Here is a 16,519-nt window from a genome sequence, read left to right as displayed (position 1 = left end):
TTTATGCATTCACTAATAAGTAACTTATAATGGCAGGTTGGTTCCCATCCTAAAAAGGCCCATTCAGCCCTGATGGAAAAAAAACTGTTTTGAAACAGCTGGTAGCTAGTCGACCAGTTCAAACCAGCTCTCTTCTCAACATGGTTTGACCAGCACAAGCTATGTTTTGAAACAGCTGGTGGCTGGTAATTTCAAGCTGATTATAACTGGATTTTACACCAGGGAGTGTGTGTATATATATCTCTATATATCTATATCTATATCTATATCTATATCCCGGTCAGCCGGGGCCTTTCTGTGTGGAGTTTGCATGTTCTCCCCGTGTCTGTGTGGGTTTCCTCCGGGTACTCAGGTTCTCTCACAGTCCAAAGACATTCAGGTTAGGCTGATTGGAATCTAAATTGCCCGTAGGTATGAGTTTGTGAGTGAATGGTGTGTGTGCCCTGCGATGGGCTGGCGACCTGTAGGGTGTATTCCTGCCTTTCGCCCAATGTATGCTGGGATAGGCTCCAGCCCCCCCTGTGACCCTGTTCAGGATAAGCGGGTTAGGATAATGAATGAATGAAAAAAAATTATATATATATATCTATCAGAAGAAAAATCTAAATCAAATCAATATTTGGTGTGACCACCCTTTGCCTTCAAACCAGCATCAATTCTTCTAGGTGCACTTGTAGGCATATAGTCAGGTGTGTAATTAACCAATTATACCAAACAGGAGCTAATGATCATCAATTTAATGTGTCGGTTGAAACCCAATTATTAACTCAAACATAAACAGCTGTGTAGGAGGGTTAAAACTGGGTAAGTAACAGCCAAACTCTGCATCCAAGGTGAGATTGCTGAAGACAGTTTAATGTCAGAAGCTATACACCATGGCAAGACTGAGCACAGCAACAAGACACAAGGTAGTTATATTGCATCAGCAAGGTCTCTCCCAGGTAGAAATTTCAAGGCAGACAGGGGTTTCCAGATGTGCTGTCCTAGCTCTGTTGAAGAAGCACAAAGAAACGTGGAGTGTTGAGGAGCGTAGACGCAGTGGTCGGCCAAGGAAACTTAGTGCAGCAGATGAAAGACATATCATGCTTGCTTCCCTTCGCAATCAGAAGATGTCCAGCAGTGCCATCAGCTCAGAATGGGCAGAAACCAGTTGGACCCAGGTACACCCATCTACTGTGTGGAGAATCTGGTCAGAAGTGGTCTTCATGGAAGAATTGCGGCCAAAAAGCCATACGTCCGACGTGGAACCAAGGCCACTATGCACAAATTCAACTATGCATTGAGTCAAAATTTGATATATTTGGCTGTAGCAGAAGGCAGGCTCTTTCTAGTGCTACTTCTCAAACTGTACCCTAGCAATCCTTTTTATGGTTTGTGAAGAGTCTCCTGCCGAGAGTAGTCACTGGCACATCCACGCCTGCTTCCTGAAAAGTGTTTCTGATCTGCCAGACAGGTGTTTGGGGTTTCTTCTTCATTATGATAATTATTTGGTCATCAACTGTAGAGGTCTTCCTTGGCCTACCAGGCTCTCTGCAAATACTGAGCTCACCAGTGCTCTCCTTAATGACCAGAAAAGATTATGTCCAAAGATGTCCATTATGTCATGGAGAGTGTAAAAAATAGTTGACAAATCTAAGAAAATTGTCACATCTCAGTGAAACTAATAGGATCAATATTGGAAGCATCCTTCATACACAGTACAGCAGTTTGGAAAGTTTTCTTGAAAGGAAAAGAAACCACCGAATAAACACTGCACAGATTTATAAAGAGTTGTAAAGAAAAACTTTAAAACATCATCAGCAGTCACCAGAGGTCAGGCGTGAAAATATCAGAAGACTCCATACACAGAGGACTTCAAGAGCAGGATTATAAACACTGCAAGATTCAAACCTCATGAGTAGCAAGTATTGAGAGGCTAGATTAGAATTCAGAATAAAAAAAATACAGAGATGAGCCAGAATTTCTGGAATATTTTTATGGACAGATGAGACCACAATGAACCTTTACTAAAATGATAGAAAGCTGACAGTGTGGACACCTAGTCAGATTTTGCCTTTTACACTTGGTACTTCCCCTCAAATTCAGACTTTATTTTATTCACACCAACTGCCTGACAATTTATTTTTATTTTTATTTTTACTTCTCTCTCTGTGGTCATGCGATTACTGTTCCAAAAGGATACACATACCATACTAACAGAACTACCATACTAACAGAATACTTCTCTCCAAAACTCGTACACCCCACATGTAGGCTACATGTACACCTCACATTTCTCTCACAACTGACCATCCACCCTCAGAAATATCCCAAATTAAGCCTCTGGGGAAGGAACTATGCTGCAATAAAATATAATTATTTGGTCCAGATAAACAGTCCTTATAAACGCATATAAGCTGCAATTTAATAACGATTCAGTTAAGTCCTACCATAGATCTCAAATCAATTAGCCCAACGTGACATGCTGCTGATTTCTCTCAATAGACCACTCAATTATTTTGTCGTATGGCTACTTTATTTGTTTAGCCAAAACAGTCTACGTTCCTATTTGGTGCCAAAAAAAAAAAATGTCTGAGCAACTGAAGCTGGCTAACTGGCTCATTACTTGTGAAAGCGCTCGCAGCAGGCTATTAGACTTAGAAATAAATAAAAAAACACTATACATGTACACTATACATGTACACTCACAGATGCAGTGGAAGAAGTGTAAAATGGAATTCACGATTCAGCTGTAAATTACACATCCTTGTTAACGTGTTAATGCAACTTCAGCTGGAACTGTTAGAGCGTTAAACATGTAGCGATGGGTAGGTTATAAAAACATATTATGCGAACGATGATGTGCACATAAACGATGGGCGCTACCTACACACCAAGTGGATAACCACACCGTGACCTTGTTTTCACCCGCTTTCCCCTCATCTAGAGTTCACCCCCCCCCCCCAATCGTTCGATTAAATGTGCTCCAGCACATGACAAAATCTGTTCTTGTCTGGTGTTGTAGCATGCGGAGCTGAGTTGCGAAACCCCGCACTGTATTCAATTTAAATCCCTACAGTACAGGATTTTGTAGCCCTACATTTGTACGACTGCCGGAGCTCCGTCCAATCCGTTAACACTAGGGGCGGTTCTCTTTCTTTTTTTTCTATCCCTCCCCTCCGTAACCCCCTCCCTCCCTTGTTGCTCCTTGGTCTTATCACCGTTTCCTCATTGCTTGCCTGGAATATTGCTCAGTGCTGTAATGCAATGTAATTTTGACCTGTGTACTATTAAACTGCTCGCAGGCATGGCTACCTCTTTGGAGTGTGGCAGCGACTGTAGGTTCCTGCCACATTTCTCCAGTTAAATCAATATCGTCTTCGTGCTTTGGTTTGTAACCTTAAGACTAGCTACCCAGCGACAATAGCTGCAATAATTGATTCAGCGAAACATCAATAACCGAGAAATACGATACAGCCGCAAAAAGGAGCTAAAACGGGCAAATACGCTGAGAAGGAAGTGGGAATTATGAAGGTGAGTCTTGCGCCTCGACCTTTTTTTTTTATCGGCGATTGTGGTTAATATTATTTTTATTTCTCTATTCATGCTCATTCTGTAATTCTGTATCTGTGCAATTATGCGAGTTGTGTTCGTATATATTATCTGTGCATTTACACACGCATAGCTATAGGCCGACATGTTCGCGGATCATTGTTTGTTTGCCTGGCTGTCGCTCTTATGCACGCCGTTCATTTTGAACGTTTTTAAAGGAAGAGCAAACGCGCTGTCAGATTTGCCGTTTTTTTTCTCCCTTCTTTTTTTTCTGCCGCTCAGATCATCACAGGTCCCGTGCTCAGCTGTGAAACATCCTCTGCCCACAGTTTCCAAATACACCGTCTGGCGTGCGCACCGCTGTCTCCATCTCCGGATTACTGTATTTATATTGACGTTACAGAAAGGAACGCAATAAAGTCGCATATTACTGTAAAATATCTTAGTTCGCACTTGTTTATCTTTTAACAAGTATAAAGTAATTTAATCACGGTTTTCATTCTGTGACCGTTGAGGGTCAAGTATAGTTTCCGTCGGGTCAATGTATATTGACGTGTTTAAACGGTTTTTTTTCGAGCGTCTAACTTGCTTGAAAAGAATGTGTGTATGTCAGCGCCAATGCAGGTCAGTATTTTTCACAAATATTAGCTTTGTGAGTGTGTATTAGTATGTGTGACTAAGGCGGCGGTATACGGGGCGGGTAGTGTCATATAAGACGCTGCTTGAGGCAAAATAATAGATTTTCCCTCAGATGCATCTCATTTCTTTGGGGTGGAAAAAAACTTCCGTGAAAGAAACAATTGTCCAAATCCAAAGCTGTCAAACGTACAAGTGGTTTTATTGTTGTATTTCAAACTGTGCAACGTTAAAATAATTGTGCTCAGGCGGATAAAGTCTTGAATTGACACTGTTTTGTTCTTATGCCTATTAAAATAGGCATCTTAATTATACGAAACGTATTCCTTGCGTTTGGGAATCACGTATGATAATCAAGGTTGTGTTCTACTGAGGAAGCTGCTCGGTGAACGCAGGTAGTGATGCTCGTGCACACCTTATCGCAAACTCAACAATTTGCTTCATTCTGAGGTCAAATCTTGTCCATTGCAATGCTGAATTTTGATCAGGACTTAATACGAACGTTGAATGTGGATGCTGACCTGAGTTTGTGTTTCAGAATGGGATGTCTGTTGACCAGTCAAAATCACCATGTTTAGTTAACAGCGTGCATCTGTGAATGTACAATGTAACCTTGTTTATGTGTTTGTGTGTGAGGAAGTAAAAGAAAGTTTTTGTAGAACACGCAATAGAAGAAACATTTTACATTTGGGAGTTGGTGTGTGTGTGTGTGTGTTTGTGTGGCTGTGGTTGTGGCATTCTTAGGGCGTGTCTCGCTGTGTGCCGATGCTTATTTTTGAGCGATGGATGCTCTGACCCTGGTTTCACACTGAGCGTTGCTGTAGGCTTTGAGCGCAGTCAAGGTTATGGCGCTGTTATGAATCATTAATTAAGTCTGTAGAGAAGCTGGAGGTGGATCTGCACGTTGTCTTTCTCACCTGCACAAGGCATCGGTGTAGCTGGTGCTGCCTATGCTCCAACCTTCGTCTTCGCTGCTCACTTTTTCCACTGCTTTTGATAAATGTGCTCTCCCGGCGCGACAACTCTTCTGAACAATACCTTCGGTCCTCGTTGCAGTCAAGATGGCGACCCACCGTCAAAATCGGAGATTACACATCTGGCACCCGTGGCTCTGTTGTGCAATTAGCAGATTGTCTTAATTTTTCACCAACGCACGGTACATGCTCTTGAAATCCTTCGCGCAAATGAATGTGTTGTCAGTGGGGTTGGCACCCTTGGGAAGGTTGCTCTTTTCTCGGATTTCTCGAGATATAAACAGAATCACGGAAGGGTGAGCGGGGGATTGTGGGTGGGGGGACTGACTTGTGTGAAAAACAAGGATCCCATTCCAATCGCTTATGTGTCATCTCTTTTCCTGGCTCCTGACTGAATCGATTGAGGTCCACCATCTTTAATATTTAAAATAAGCAACCGATTCAGACCCAAGAAACCAGGTGAGGTGAGTTAACCGTGTAATCAACGGCTTTCATTGATCAATTAATGCCAAGTAACAACGAAAGCCAGCACACCCTGCGGCTCTCCAGGACCAGGGTTGCCGACCCCTGTTCTAGGAGCTTGAAGTATAAATGAGTAACTCCCAATCTTTCCTCTGACTAAGGACACATCAGCGCATTCTTTGCGGATGTACATTTTCGGAAAGCCTGAAGTATAAATGATCGACCTGTGGATCCACCTCTCCCCATGTGCTGTGCATCTGCCATGTCTGTAACTGACATTCGATGTTGGAAGGAGTAAGCGTATTCCATTCCATTCACCTTTTCTGTTTATTTTTTTATTTTATTTTATTTTATTTTATTTTTTCTCCTCCCCCCGTCCATTCATTTTCCTTGCCTCTTTTTCTAGCATCGCCTTATGGGTGGAGCTGAGAGCAGGGGAAAAAGCAGAGTGTAAAAGAAAAAGCAGCGATTGAAATGAGTCTGTGCGTAATGCCCTCCGAACTGGTTTTTATTTCGAAGGGCGCAGCCCCCTGTAGGGGTCTGCGGTGGCGTGCCCGGGGTCGCTGCGGTGTGGAAAATGGAGATCGATACCAGGTAGGACAGGAAGAGGACAGTCACCTTCAGACATCCGCTTGGATCAGCACAACCCGACACGCGGTCGCCTCTCCCGCTCGGGTTACTACCCCGCCACCTCTGAGGCACGACGCCCGCCCCCCCTCTGCCGCTCCCTCGGGAGTCTCTCCATCACTCCTTCCCTCTCCTCCTCCATTATGTTTAAATGATCTCTCTCTCTTTTCCTGCTCTCTGTTCCTACATCTTGTGCAGAGCAGAGATTCCATTATCCATCATCTGAGCATGCCTGGTGGTTCCAGTGCCTCGCTGATCCTTTAATTAAACTCCGATCCTGTCTAATGAGAGGTTTCATATCGTCTTCCCATAGAGCCATTTATATTTCTCAACAGTCAGGATATTTCTGAATAACCCCTAAAATCTGTTTCAGTTTTAATTTCTGAAATGGAAGCTGGAGGGGAGGATGTAGCAGACACCTGCTGGTTTGTGCTGTTCGCTCCCCTGCACTGGCTCCTAATGGGAACACCAGGCTGTCACAAGCCACCTGTAACGGATGGAGCTTCCACAAGCCGTTGATCACTGACTGGTTTGAATCAATCTAAACAATTTAGCAAAATGCCTGACTGGTCCACATCGGGGAGCTTATGTCAGGAGGCACTGGAGTCAAGAACACGGAATTGACTGGAGTCGCAATCGCTGCATTCACTGGAATCACAAGCTCTGCCTTCACTGGAGTCAAGAACAGAATTAACTGGAGCCGCGAGCAACTGCATTCCCTGGAGCCGCAAACACAGCAATAATTGTTGCGAGGTTGATCATAGAAATGTCCGACCTGGTGTCCCTGAGATATTCTCCCAGCCCTTCTCAGCTTGATTCTCATGCATTTCCGCCGGTGATATCCCAGCTTTCGCATTCCCCGGGAGTTTGTCTCGGTCCCCTCAGCACACTTCCCTTGTACCCCACCACTGAATTATCATTGAATTGCATTTGAAAACTGTACTCAGCGAGATAATCAGTGCGTTTAAAAACTGCGCTGTTACATTATCAAAACTGCACTACATTTTGTTTTGAAGGAAATATTAGGACAAGCAGAATGGAAATTGGTCCAGCGCTGGGGTGTGTTTCAGCCAATACCTGGTCGCCTGAGGTCTTTAACCTTCATATTATGTTTGGGGTCTATTTGACCCCATTCATTGTTTCTTAAAAACCAGTTAACCTTGTTAGTCTTGATACTGAATGATTTTTATCATTTTCTAATATAATTTGGTTGGATTAAACGGTTACCATGAAATAAACATAAGGTCTTGTACAAACGTTGCATACAAAGGTGTTGTGTGGGGACAGCTTTAGCTGTACAAATGTAAGAAAACATTATTATTGTTATCTCCAGATTTCTTTCTGGATGATTCATTTTGTGTCATTTCGAACCGTTGGGTTCCATCTGAGCCCGAACATAAAGGCGGCCGTGACATAATTTGCGGGTGAATACTGATCAGCCCGCAGAGCAGGCATGCAGAGGACAAAAGCGGTGGTGGGACAATCTCTCTTCAGGTGTTTCTTCAGCACTCGACGTGCTCTCATTCTGCCGTCTCTGGTTTGCTCGTTTCTCCGGCGGCCTCTTCGGCGTTGTGGCAGGTGCAGATAACGATCGCTTCAAACTGCGTTTGCCTGCTGTGGCGGGCGCTGAACAATCGCTTGCGGAAGGAACCCATGAACCAGTTTCGCGGCAGGTTCAGTTTACCCGTGAAGTTCTTCAGTGAAAGTTCCTCTTCAGATTCCAGGGAATGGGAGTGCTCATTTCAAGCTTACAGCTCTAAATCCGCCTGGCCCATAAAACTGACCAAACTTCAAGTATTTATCAGTCCAAAGTACATTACAGTAATGTGCCTAGATTAGGTAATGAATTGGTTAATGGTAATAAATAGTTGTGGTTTGTTAAACCAGTGCTGATTGTACAGAAAACTGTGGGAATCAATATATAGACATACATACACATTTACTGCAGACATGGAAACCGCATGCAACCTATGGGCCTTCACGGTACTTAGCCTCTGTAGGGGACAATGGGCAGAGTGTCGTGTAGTGAAAGCTCAGCTATTGTAGAACCTAAGTTTATTGCATGTGCAAACAAACAGATTTCCAAAGGAGGTGTCAGGAAAACTGTCACATGTTTATTGAACAAAAAACAATAACCTGTTTAGCTGAATAGTTAACACACAAAAATGTGAATGTCGTATCGAAACGAATTTATTTAGAAAGATATTTTCAGTCAAACGCAAGTCACTGCAGACACGCATAGCTACAGTGTCCGAGGAACATGCTTTACCTAATTTCTGGAGCGGACACACATTAGAATGGGTCAAATTAGAAATTAATTATAAAAATGTTTACATACAAAATGACCCTCTACAACTCCTGCAATTCCCTACTGGTGAAAATGCCTGATTGGGTATAATGCCCGATAGGGGAGAATGCCCATTTTTGGAGAATTCCCATTAGGGTGGAATGCCAAATTAAATGGGGAACTAAAGGTGGGATGGCCAGTTGGGCTTGTCATTGTACCTGCTGTCTGGAGAGTACCTGGCACTATGCCAAGCTTGGGTTTGAACTGTCTCAGCTCTGCGTGAGGAAGACATGGACTGCTTCTTGATATTAATATAAACATGACCTTTTAAAAAAGTTTTTTTATAAATAAATAATCATAATATAATAACACTAATATTAGCAATGCCCCCTGGACCAACGGACAAAGCTCATCTTTAAATATTTATCATCGTCCACATTGAATCGCTTGAATCCTTCTGTAGTTTTTCTAATTTAAAAGGAGAAAAGCGCTCTGCAGTCTGCAGTCTTCTGTTCTGGTGGAGGAAGAGCAGAGCGATCTCAGACTGATACAGGACCGCGGCGCTGAGAGGCGGCCTCCGGCCAGCAGGGGGGCCGCACAGGCCATCAGCCAGCTGCCCCATGGACTGCACCTCATGCTCTCCCCTGCAGTCTCTGCTTCCTGTGATATACCTTACTCTCCACTGAACAGGGCTATATTACTCTCCACTGAACAGAGCTATATTACTCTCCACTGAACAGAGCTGTATTACTCTCCACTGAACAGGGCTATATTACTCTCCACTGAACAGGGCTACATTACTCTCCACTGAACAGGGCTACATTACTCTCCACTGAACAGGGCTATATTACTCTCCACGGAACAGGGCTATATTACTCTCCACTGAGCAGGGCTATATTACTCTCCACTGAACAGAGCTGTATTACTCTCCACTGAACAGGGCTACATTACTCTCCACTGAACAGGGCTACATTACTCTCCACTGAACAGGGCTACATTACTCTCCACTGAACAGGGCTATATTACTCTCCACGGAACAGGGCTATATTACTCTCCACTGAACAGGGCTATATTACTCTCCACTGAACAGGGCTATATTACTCTCCACTGAACAGGGCTATATTACTCTCCACTGAACAGGGCTATATTACTCTCCACTGAACAGGGCTATATTACTCTCCACTGAACAGGGCTATATTACTCTCCACTGAACAGGGCTATATTACTCTCCACTGAACAGGGCTATTACTCTCCACTGAACAGAGCTGTATTACTCTCCACTGAACATGGCTATATTACTCTCCACTGAACAAAGCTATATTACTCTCCACTGAACATGGCTATTACTCTCCACTGAACAGGGCTACATTACTCTCCACTGAACAGAGCTGTATTACTCTCCACTGAACAGGGCTACATTACTCTCCACTGAACAGAGCTACATTACTCTCCACTGAACAGAGCTACATTACTCTCCACTGAACAGGGCTACATTACTCTCCACTGAACATGGCTACATTACTCTCCACTGAACAGAGCTGTATTACTCTCCACTGAACAGGGCTACATTACTCTCCACTGAACAGGGCTATATTACTCTCCACTGAACAGAGCTGTATTACTCTCCACTGAACATGGCTACATTACTCTCCACTGAACAGAGCTGTATTACTCTCCACTGAACAGGGCTACATTACTCTCCACTGAACAGAGCTACATTACTCTCCACTGAACATGGCTACATTACTCTCCACTGAACATGGCTACATTACTCTCCACTGAACATGGCTACATTACTCTCCACTGAACAGAGCTATATTACTCTCCACTGAACAGAGCTGTATTACTCTCCACTGAACAGGGCTAAATTACCCTCCACTGAACAGGGCTAAATTACCCTCCACTGAACAGAGCTAGATTACCCTCCACTGAACACAGTTGCATTACTGTGTGTGTGCCATCGTACAAGCGCTTAATCTTTTATTTTTAAATCTGGCTCTTTTATGGTGTGTGTCTGGCGTGCAGCCTGCCCTACCGCAGTGAATCTTAGTGCCTACACAACTGGAGCATTTTAACCTCACTGAGCAAACTGATGAGATGAAAGGCAGCCTGTTGGATCATGGAGGAGCTGTCATGTAGAAGGACGCTTCGCCGTTTGAGTCCTGTCCCTCAGCAAACTCGACGGGGGGAGGGGGCTTGTTTGTTTTTGAAGCCTAGTCGCCGGACAACAGGCCGAAGGCTTGGAAATAATTTGTTGTCAGGTCAGAGGAAGGAGAAGGGTCTGGGAGGGTAATATCACAGGCTGATTTAAAATGTGTGGTCCCTGTATTCATGTGCAGGTTGTTCTGCATTATTATGGTTTTCAGCAGAGCTGCATTTGGAATTAGGGTGAATATTATAGGGTTGTGGGGGGCCGGTAAATGGCTGATTCTGTCCCCGCCCACAGCTATCTGTAGATGGTTCCCATAAGCGCAATTGATTTAAGGGTCAGATGTGTGCAGAGAGCAGGACTGATTTTTGCTTCTCTTTAGTCTTTATTCCCCCCCCCCTCCTCCCCATGAAAGACCTTGGCATTCCAGCATCATTCCCTCAGGACTGTTAGCTTACAGGATTCAATTAAGGCTGTTCTTAAGTGAGGCAATTTGCGTCGTCTCATATCTGAAGGTCTTTGAAGATTCACATTATTGGCTGGCAAAACCACATGGTAGTAGGCCATGTGCTCTCTATTCCAAGTCCAAATGAGTTCCCCATTGGTTTTCTGAATTCTTAATTAAACCGCTGATTCCAGTAGTAAAGACATTTTTCTATTGCATGCGCCTTTTCTGGAAACAGTCCCCTGCGGCTGTGTTAATTCCGAGATGGAGAGAAAAGGACAGTGGATGATGTGAGAACCACAGGGAATGACTATGAAACACAGAGAATAACGGAGAAGGACAAGGAATGACTGGAATTTAATAGCATTATATTGTAATGTAATAAGGACAGAGAATGACTGGATGGACAGGGGATGACTGTGAAGGACAGGGAATGACTGTTATGGACAGAATAACTGTGAAGGACAGTGGATGACTGAGAAGGGCAGGGAATAACTGTAAAATAATATTATGTTGTAATGTAATAAGGACAGAGAATGACTGGAAGGACAGGCTAATTAACCAGTGATAAAGCTTTCTTAAAGATTTCTTTACAAAAATTTAGTTTCAATGGCTGTTTAAATGGGAAAGAAAGGGTTACTATGGATGAATGATTTTTGAGTTGTGTATGAACATTTTTCTTAGAGGCTATACTAATTGAAAATATTAATTTGTGTGCAGATTGGTGTGCAGGGAGATTTGCTCTCACTTGCCAGATATGGCGTGTTGCACTGGCAGGCATGTCCAGGTTAACATTTTCAAGTGTTCCAAATGTGGCAGATTTGGCAGTGATGCAAGCCAGGCAGCTCTGATTGATTTTGACAGATCGCAGTGAGATTTTGTGCAGAACAACAGCAGTCCGCTTCGGGAGAAAGTGCAGGATACAGCCCTGCGGCGTGTTGCCTTGTATGATATTTTTTGCACACACCGAGCGGCCAGATTTGACTTGGCCAAACTGCTTGAACTGTTTCTGATGTCACACTTGACCATTAGAATATACACCCAGCTGGTGTTGTGGCAGATTTGGCTTATCTCCCCATGTGAAATCATGTCAACTTGACAGAAACATGCCTTTTTTAGTAAACACACCAAGACTCGTTCCTGAACAGACATATATATTGACATATTTATTTTCTTTCTGACTAGTTTGTTGCTAGAGGCCGGCTGTCAGTTTTTCTGTATGTGTGGCTTTTTCAAATGAGACTCAGTGACTTTACTGCATCTGCTTGCTTCATTCAAATTCCCCTTTTTTCTTTTTGCATCTACAGTAGGTGTAGCACGTGGCAATATGTCCATTTGATTCTTAGCCTCCAGTGATGATTTTCTATAGCATTTCAGCCTGATTAGATTCTGCAGTAGCTGCTTAAATTGAAGCTGTAGTGTGATGGCCAACAAATGACCCCTCATCCCCTTGCAATGGCCATGAATTTTTTACGTTATGTATATTTACCCACTGTATATTTGCACACTATGTTTACACACTACTTTATGTGCGCACTGTATATTTACACATACTGTATTTGCACAAGGCGGCACGGATGGTGCAGTGGGTAGCACTGCCGCCTCACAGCAAGGAGGTCCTGGGTTCGAATCCCCGTCGGCCGGGGCCTCTCTGTGCGGAGTTTGCATGTTCTCCCCGTGTCTGCGTGGGTTTCCTCCGGGTACTCCGGTTTCCTCCCACAGTCCAAAGACATGCAGGTTAGGCTGATTGGAGAGTCTAAATTGCCCATAGGTATGAGTGTGTGAGTGAATGGTGTGTGTGCCCTGCGATGGACTGGCGACCTGTCCAGGGTGTATTCCTGCCTTTCGCCCAATGTATGCTGGGATAGGCTCCAGCCCCCTGCGACCCTGTTCGGGATAAGCGGGTTCAGATAATGGATGGATGGATGGATGTATTTGCACACTGTATTTACATACCGTATATGTACATCAATTCACACACTGTATGTTTACAAGGTGTACATTTAAAAACTGTAAATATCTCACTCTGGAGAAGTATTGAATTGGCCAGTCTGAGCAAAATGTTTGACAACGTTACGGTGTTAATACTTCGTATTCCAGTTTAGCTAGACTTGACAACATCTGTTGTGACTAGCGGTCAATCACAACAGTTCGATTTCATACTCCTAATTCCAGAGTTCCCTTCAAAATGAAGCTAGCCCCCCCCCCCCCAAACAAAGCAGCATGGATTGCTTGGGGGTGTAGCACTAGGAATGTTTAATTTAAGATCATGCAGCGGTCGCATATTTTTGAGAAAGAAGACTCCCTGGAGACAGCGTTACCATTACATTTTAACAATGTTGACACTGCACCATAGAATGCTGGACTGCTTTGAGACCTTGTGTGGATATAGTCAGTTGCCGTACTTCAGTCGAAAGTAGCTTTTGATGGAACCACACACTATTGTGGGTGTTTGTGAGGAACAATGTAATTATATTTTCAAAGAGTCGTTGCTGTTGAGTTTCTTAAATATTCATTTTTGGGACTTTGAGTTCCACAAAACATGGACTCATTCCAGTCTGTTGTATAAGGGTGAGTGCAGCAGATATCTAGAAATTCTAGAAGACCGGAAGTTAAGAATTAAGAATGGCGGGCAGTGTAGTGCACTGGATTTGGAAATGGGCTTGGACGGGTGTCGAATTCTGTCCCAAGTAGGACACTGCCATTGTATCCTTGAGCGAGGTACTTACCCTGAGCTGCTTCTGTGTATATAGTGAGCACCAGGATTACCCAGCAGAAGAAATGGGATTGTGTGTAAAAGAATCTAATGTAAGCTAAGTAGGTTCTTCAGGAGAAGAACATCTGCTAAACGCAGAAGCATGAACGTTTTTTCTTTCCACTTTGATGTTGCTTTTTTTATTTTGGTGTGCATGTTTAATATCTGCTGTGGCCTGTGCTGTTGAACAGTGCGCACTGTGCTCTGGGACTGCTGGCACTCTATGGCAGCAGGTCTCAAAGTTTTGCACCCAGATTTTTTTATGGCCGTAATTGTACAAGCAAACAGAATCTTGGGAGTACTTACTGCATAGCATTTTTAAATTCTGCTGTCAAAAAACATTAATCTATTTTCATTTTGAAGATATTGAAACAGACCTTTGTCTATGGAAGTCTTATGAGAGACCGGTCTCATATAATAAATGAAAATACATCTGGTGATTAACAACAACGATGTAGGCTAGCTCATGAAAAATGCATTTATATTGACGACCCCCAAAAGGCATGTCAGAAATGTACCACCATCCTCAACTTTGGCTATGTTGAAGATTCACTCAAGATCATTCATGAACAAAATTGTCCTGGTGTCTTGATAGGTTTTGCTGCTAGCTTCAGAAAACCCTAACCCCATACATTTGTCTATGTTTTACCAAAAAAGAGAAGAAATCTAATAGCCTTTTTGAAAAACCTTTTAAGACTATAGTAACTACTGTATCTTTTATTGGGGAATTGCTGCATTTTAAATTCAGTCAGCTGAATAATTGCTTCTGCCATGAAGTTTTTGTGATTGAAGTTTTCAATAATTTCCTATCATCTGTAATGTAACTGTAATGCGTTCTCTGTAAACGCGTTGAAACGCCATTGGCTGTTGTAATTACGACCAATTTTCATCCAATGAGCTTGGATTATTGTACAGTTCTACAATGTTTTGGTACAGAGTGTCGGGCCGTCAGCTGTATATTTTGAAACCCGAAGTTAAGAACACAGGCAGAGGGTGAGTCAACATGTCAGTGAGCCTTTTTCAAGGATTGGAAGGGATTTAGCCTACAATGGCCTTGTAACAATGTTTTAACACAAAATTCTTGCCTATTGTACCTTTAATGTAGCGAACACAAACCGAAAGGAGAGTTTCTTGGAGCCACGGGTTCAATAGCAGGCCGTGTGATCCTCGTAGTGCTGCATTATCTCACCAGCTCATCTCAAGGCAGGATTACAGCCTGCTGCAGTGACCCAACTGTGACTGTAAAATTCTCCAAGCAGGGAATTGAACACTGACCTCCGAATGCAGTTTCTCCCAGGAAGGAGGCAATACAAGCGCTGTGTTGATGGAGGTTTTGCTTACAGATTTGGTACTTTATACAGCACCCCCCCACCCCCTCCATATGGAATTACAAAGCAAGGTCAGGACAGCATTGACACCAGCTGATCGGGTAGAGACAGGAAGCATTCGAAAACAGATATAAAGTGGTCAGCTCTTCCCAAGCTGGAGGTCAGCATTTTTCTTGTGACGTGCTGTGCTTTTTATGGGTTTGGCTCATCGTTGAAAATAAACCTTGCATCTCCCTTTCATTGGACACCAGGATGATTCGTCGTTTTTCACTTGAATCCAGGTTCTTCGAGTTGTTCCTCATCTGTATTGCTGAAGAGGATAACCATCTCTCGGTAGGGTTTCGTTGTAGTGGAGTATCTTTCTTTTTCTCTGTAATACCCATTCCACTGAAATTCCTCGTAATATGAATGTGTATTTTGACGTAGCACAATCATTTTGATTAGACTGTACGGATTAGGGCTTCTTGGATGGACGCTCCCATTATGTTTTTACACTTAGACTGAACTAAATAGGCTAAGTACAGCCTCTCATCACTGCATGCTTTCAAACATCATGTGACAACAAATGCATTCATACCAGAGGAAGTGCAGGCCCTTCTTCAGTTCTACGTATGCTGTACAGCGCAGCCCATAAGTATTTGGACAGTGTTGCACTTTCTGTTCTTTTGGCTCTGCACAGCTGCACATTGGTTTTGAAATGAAACAGTGAATATGAGGTTAAAGTTCAGACTGTCACCTGTAATTTGAAGGTATTCCATTCATATGGGGTGGTTACGGTAAATGACTGGGACACGCAAGGTTGGTGGTTCTAATCCCGGTGTAGCCACAATAAGATCCGTACAGCTGTTGGGCCCTTGAGCAAGGCCCTTAACCCTGCATTGCTCCAGGGGCGGATTGTCTTCTGCTTAGTCTAATCAACTGTACGTCGCTCTGGATAAGAGCGTCTGCCAAATGCCAATAATGTAATGTAATATCGGATGATTTGTGAAAAATCACACAATTTTAGGGGACCAAAAGTAATTGAACAGTTGGCTTCTCAGCTGTGTTTGGTAATCTGTTCTAGTTTCCAACAGCAATATAAGACCTAGAATTAAGACTAGATAAATCTTTCTTATATGAACACTTGATCGAATACGCTAGACTAATCTGAAATGGCTGAGATGCCAACTGTCCAACTACTAAAATGGGGAGACCATGTATTGTTACACAAATCACCCAGTATGGATGTAAACATTAAAGGTGACAGTCTGCACTTTAACCTTATATTCATGTTTTCATTTCAAATTCAATGTGCTGGAGAGCAGAGTAAACGAGAGCAGAAATTG

General features: G+C 43.2%; 1 protein-coding gene across 1 annotated transcript in view; it reads left to right on the top strand.

The window, feature by feature from the left end:
* Nucleotides 1-4,072: 4,072 nt before the first annotated feature.
* The window catches only part of LOC133109475 (membrane-associated guanylate kinase, WW and PDZ domain-containing protein 1-like), a 78,467-nt gene continuing 66,020 nt past the window's right edge, over nucleotides 4,073-16,519 (top strand). The window contains exon 1 of the mRNA XM_061218798.1: nucleotides 4,073-4,155. Coding sequence (XP_061074782.1) covers nucleotides 4,073-4,155 — 83 coding nt within the window. The remainder of the gene's footprint in view (nucleotides 4,156-16,519) is intronic.

This window comes from Conger conger, chromosome 14 (genome assembly GCF_963514075.1).
Source record: "Conger conger chromosome 14, fConCon1.1, whole genome shotgun sequence".
NCBI lineage: Eukaryota > Metazoa > Chordata > Actinopteri > Anguilliformes > Congridae > Conger > Conger conger.
This window is presented reverse-complemented; position numbering and strand designations above follow the sequence as displayed.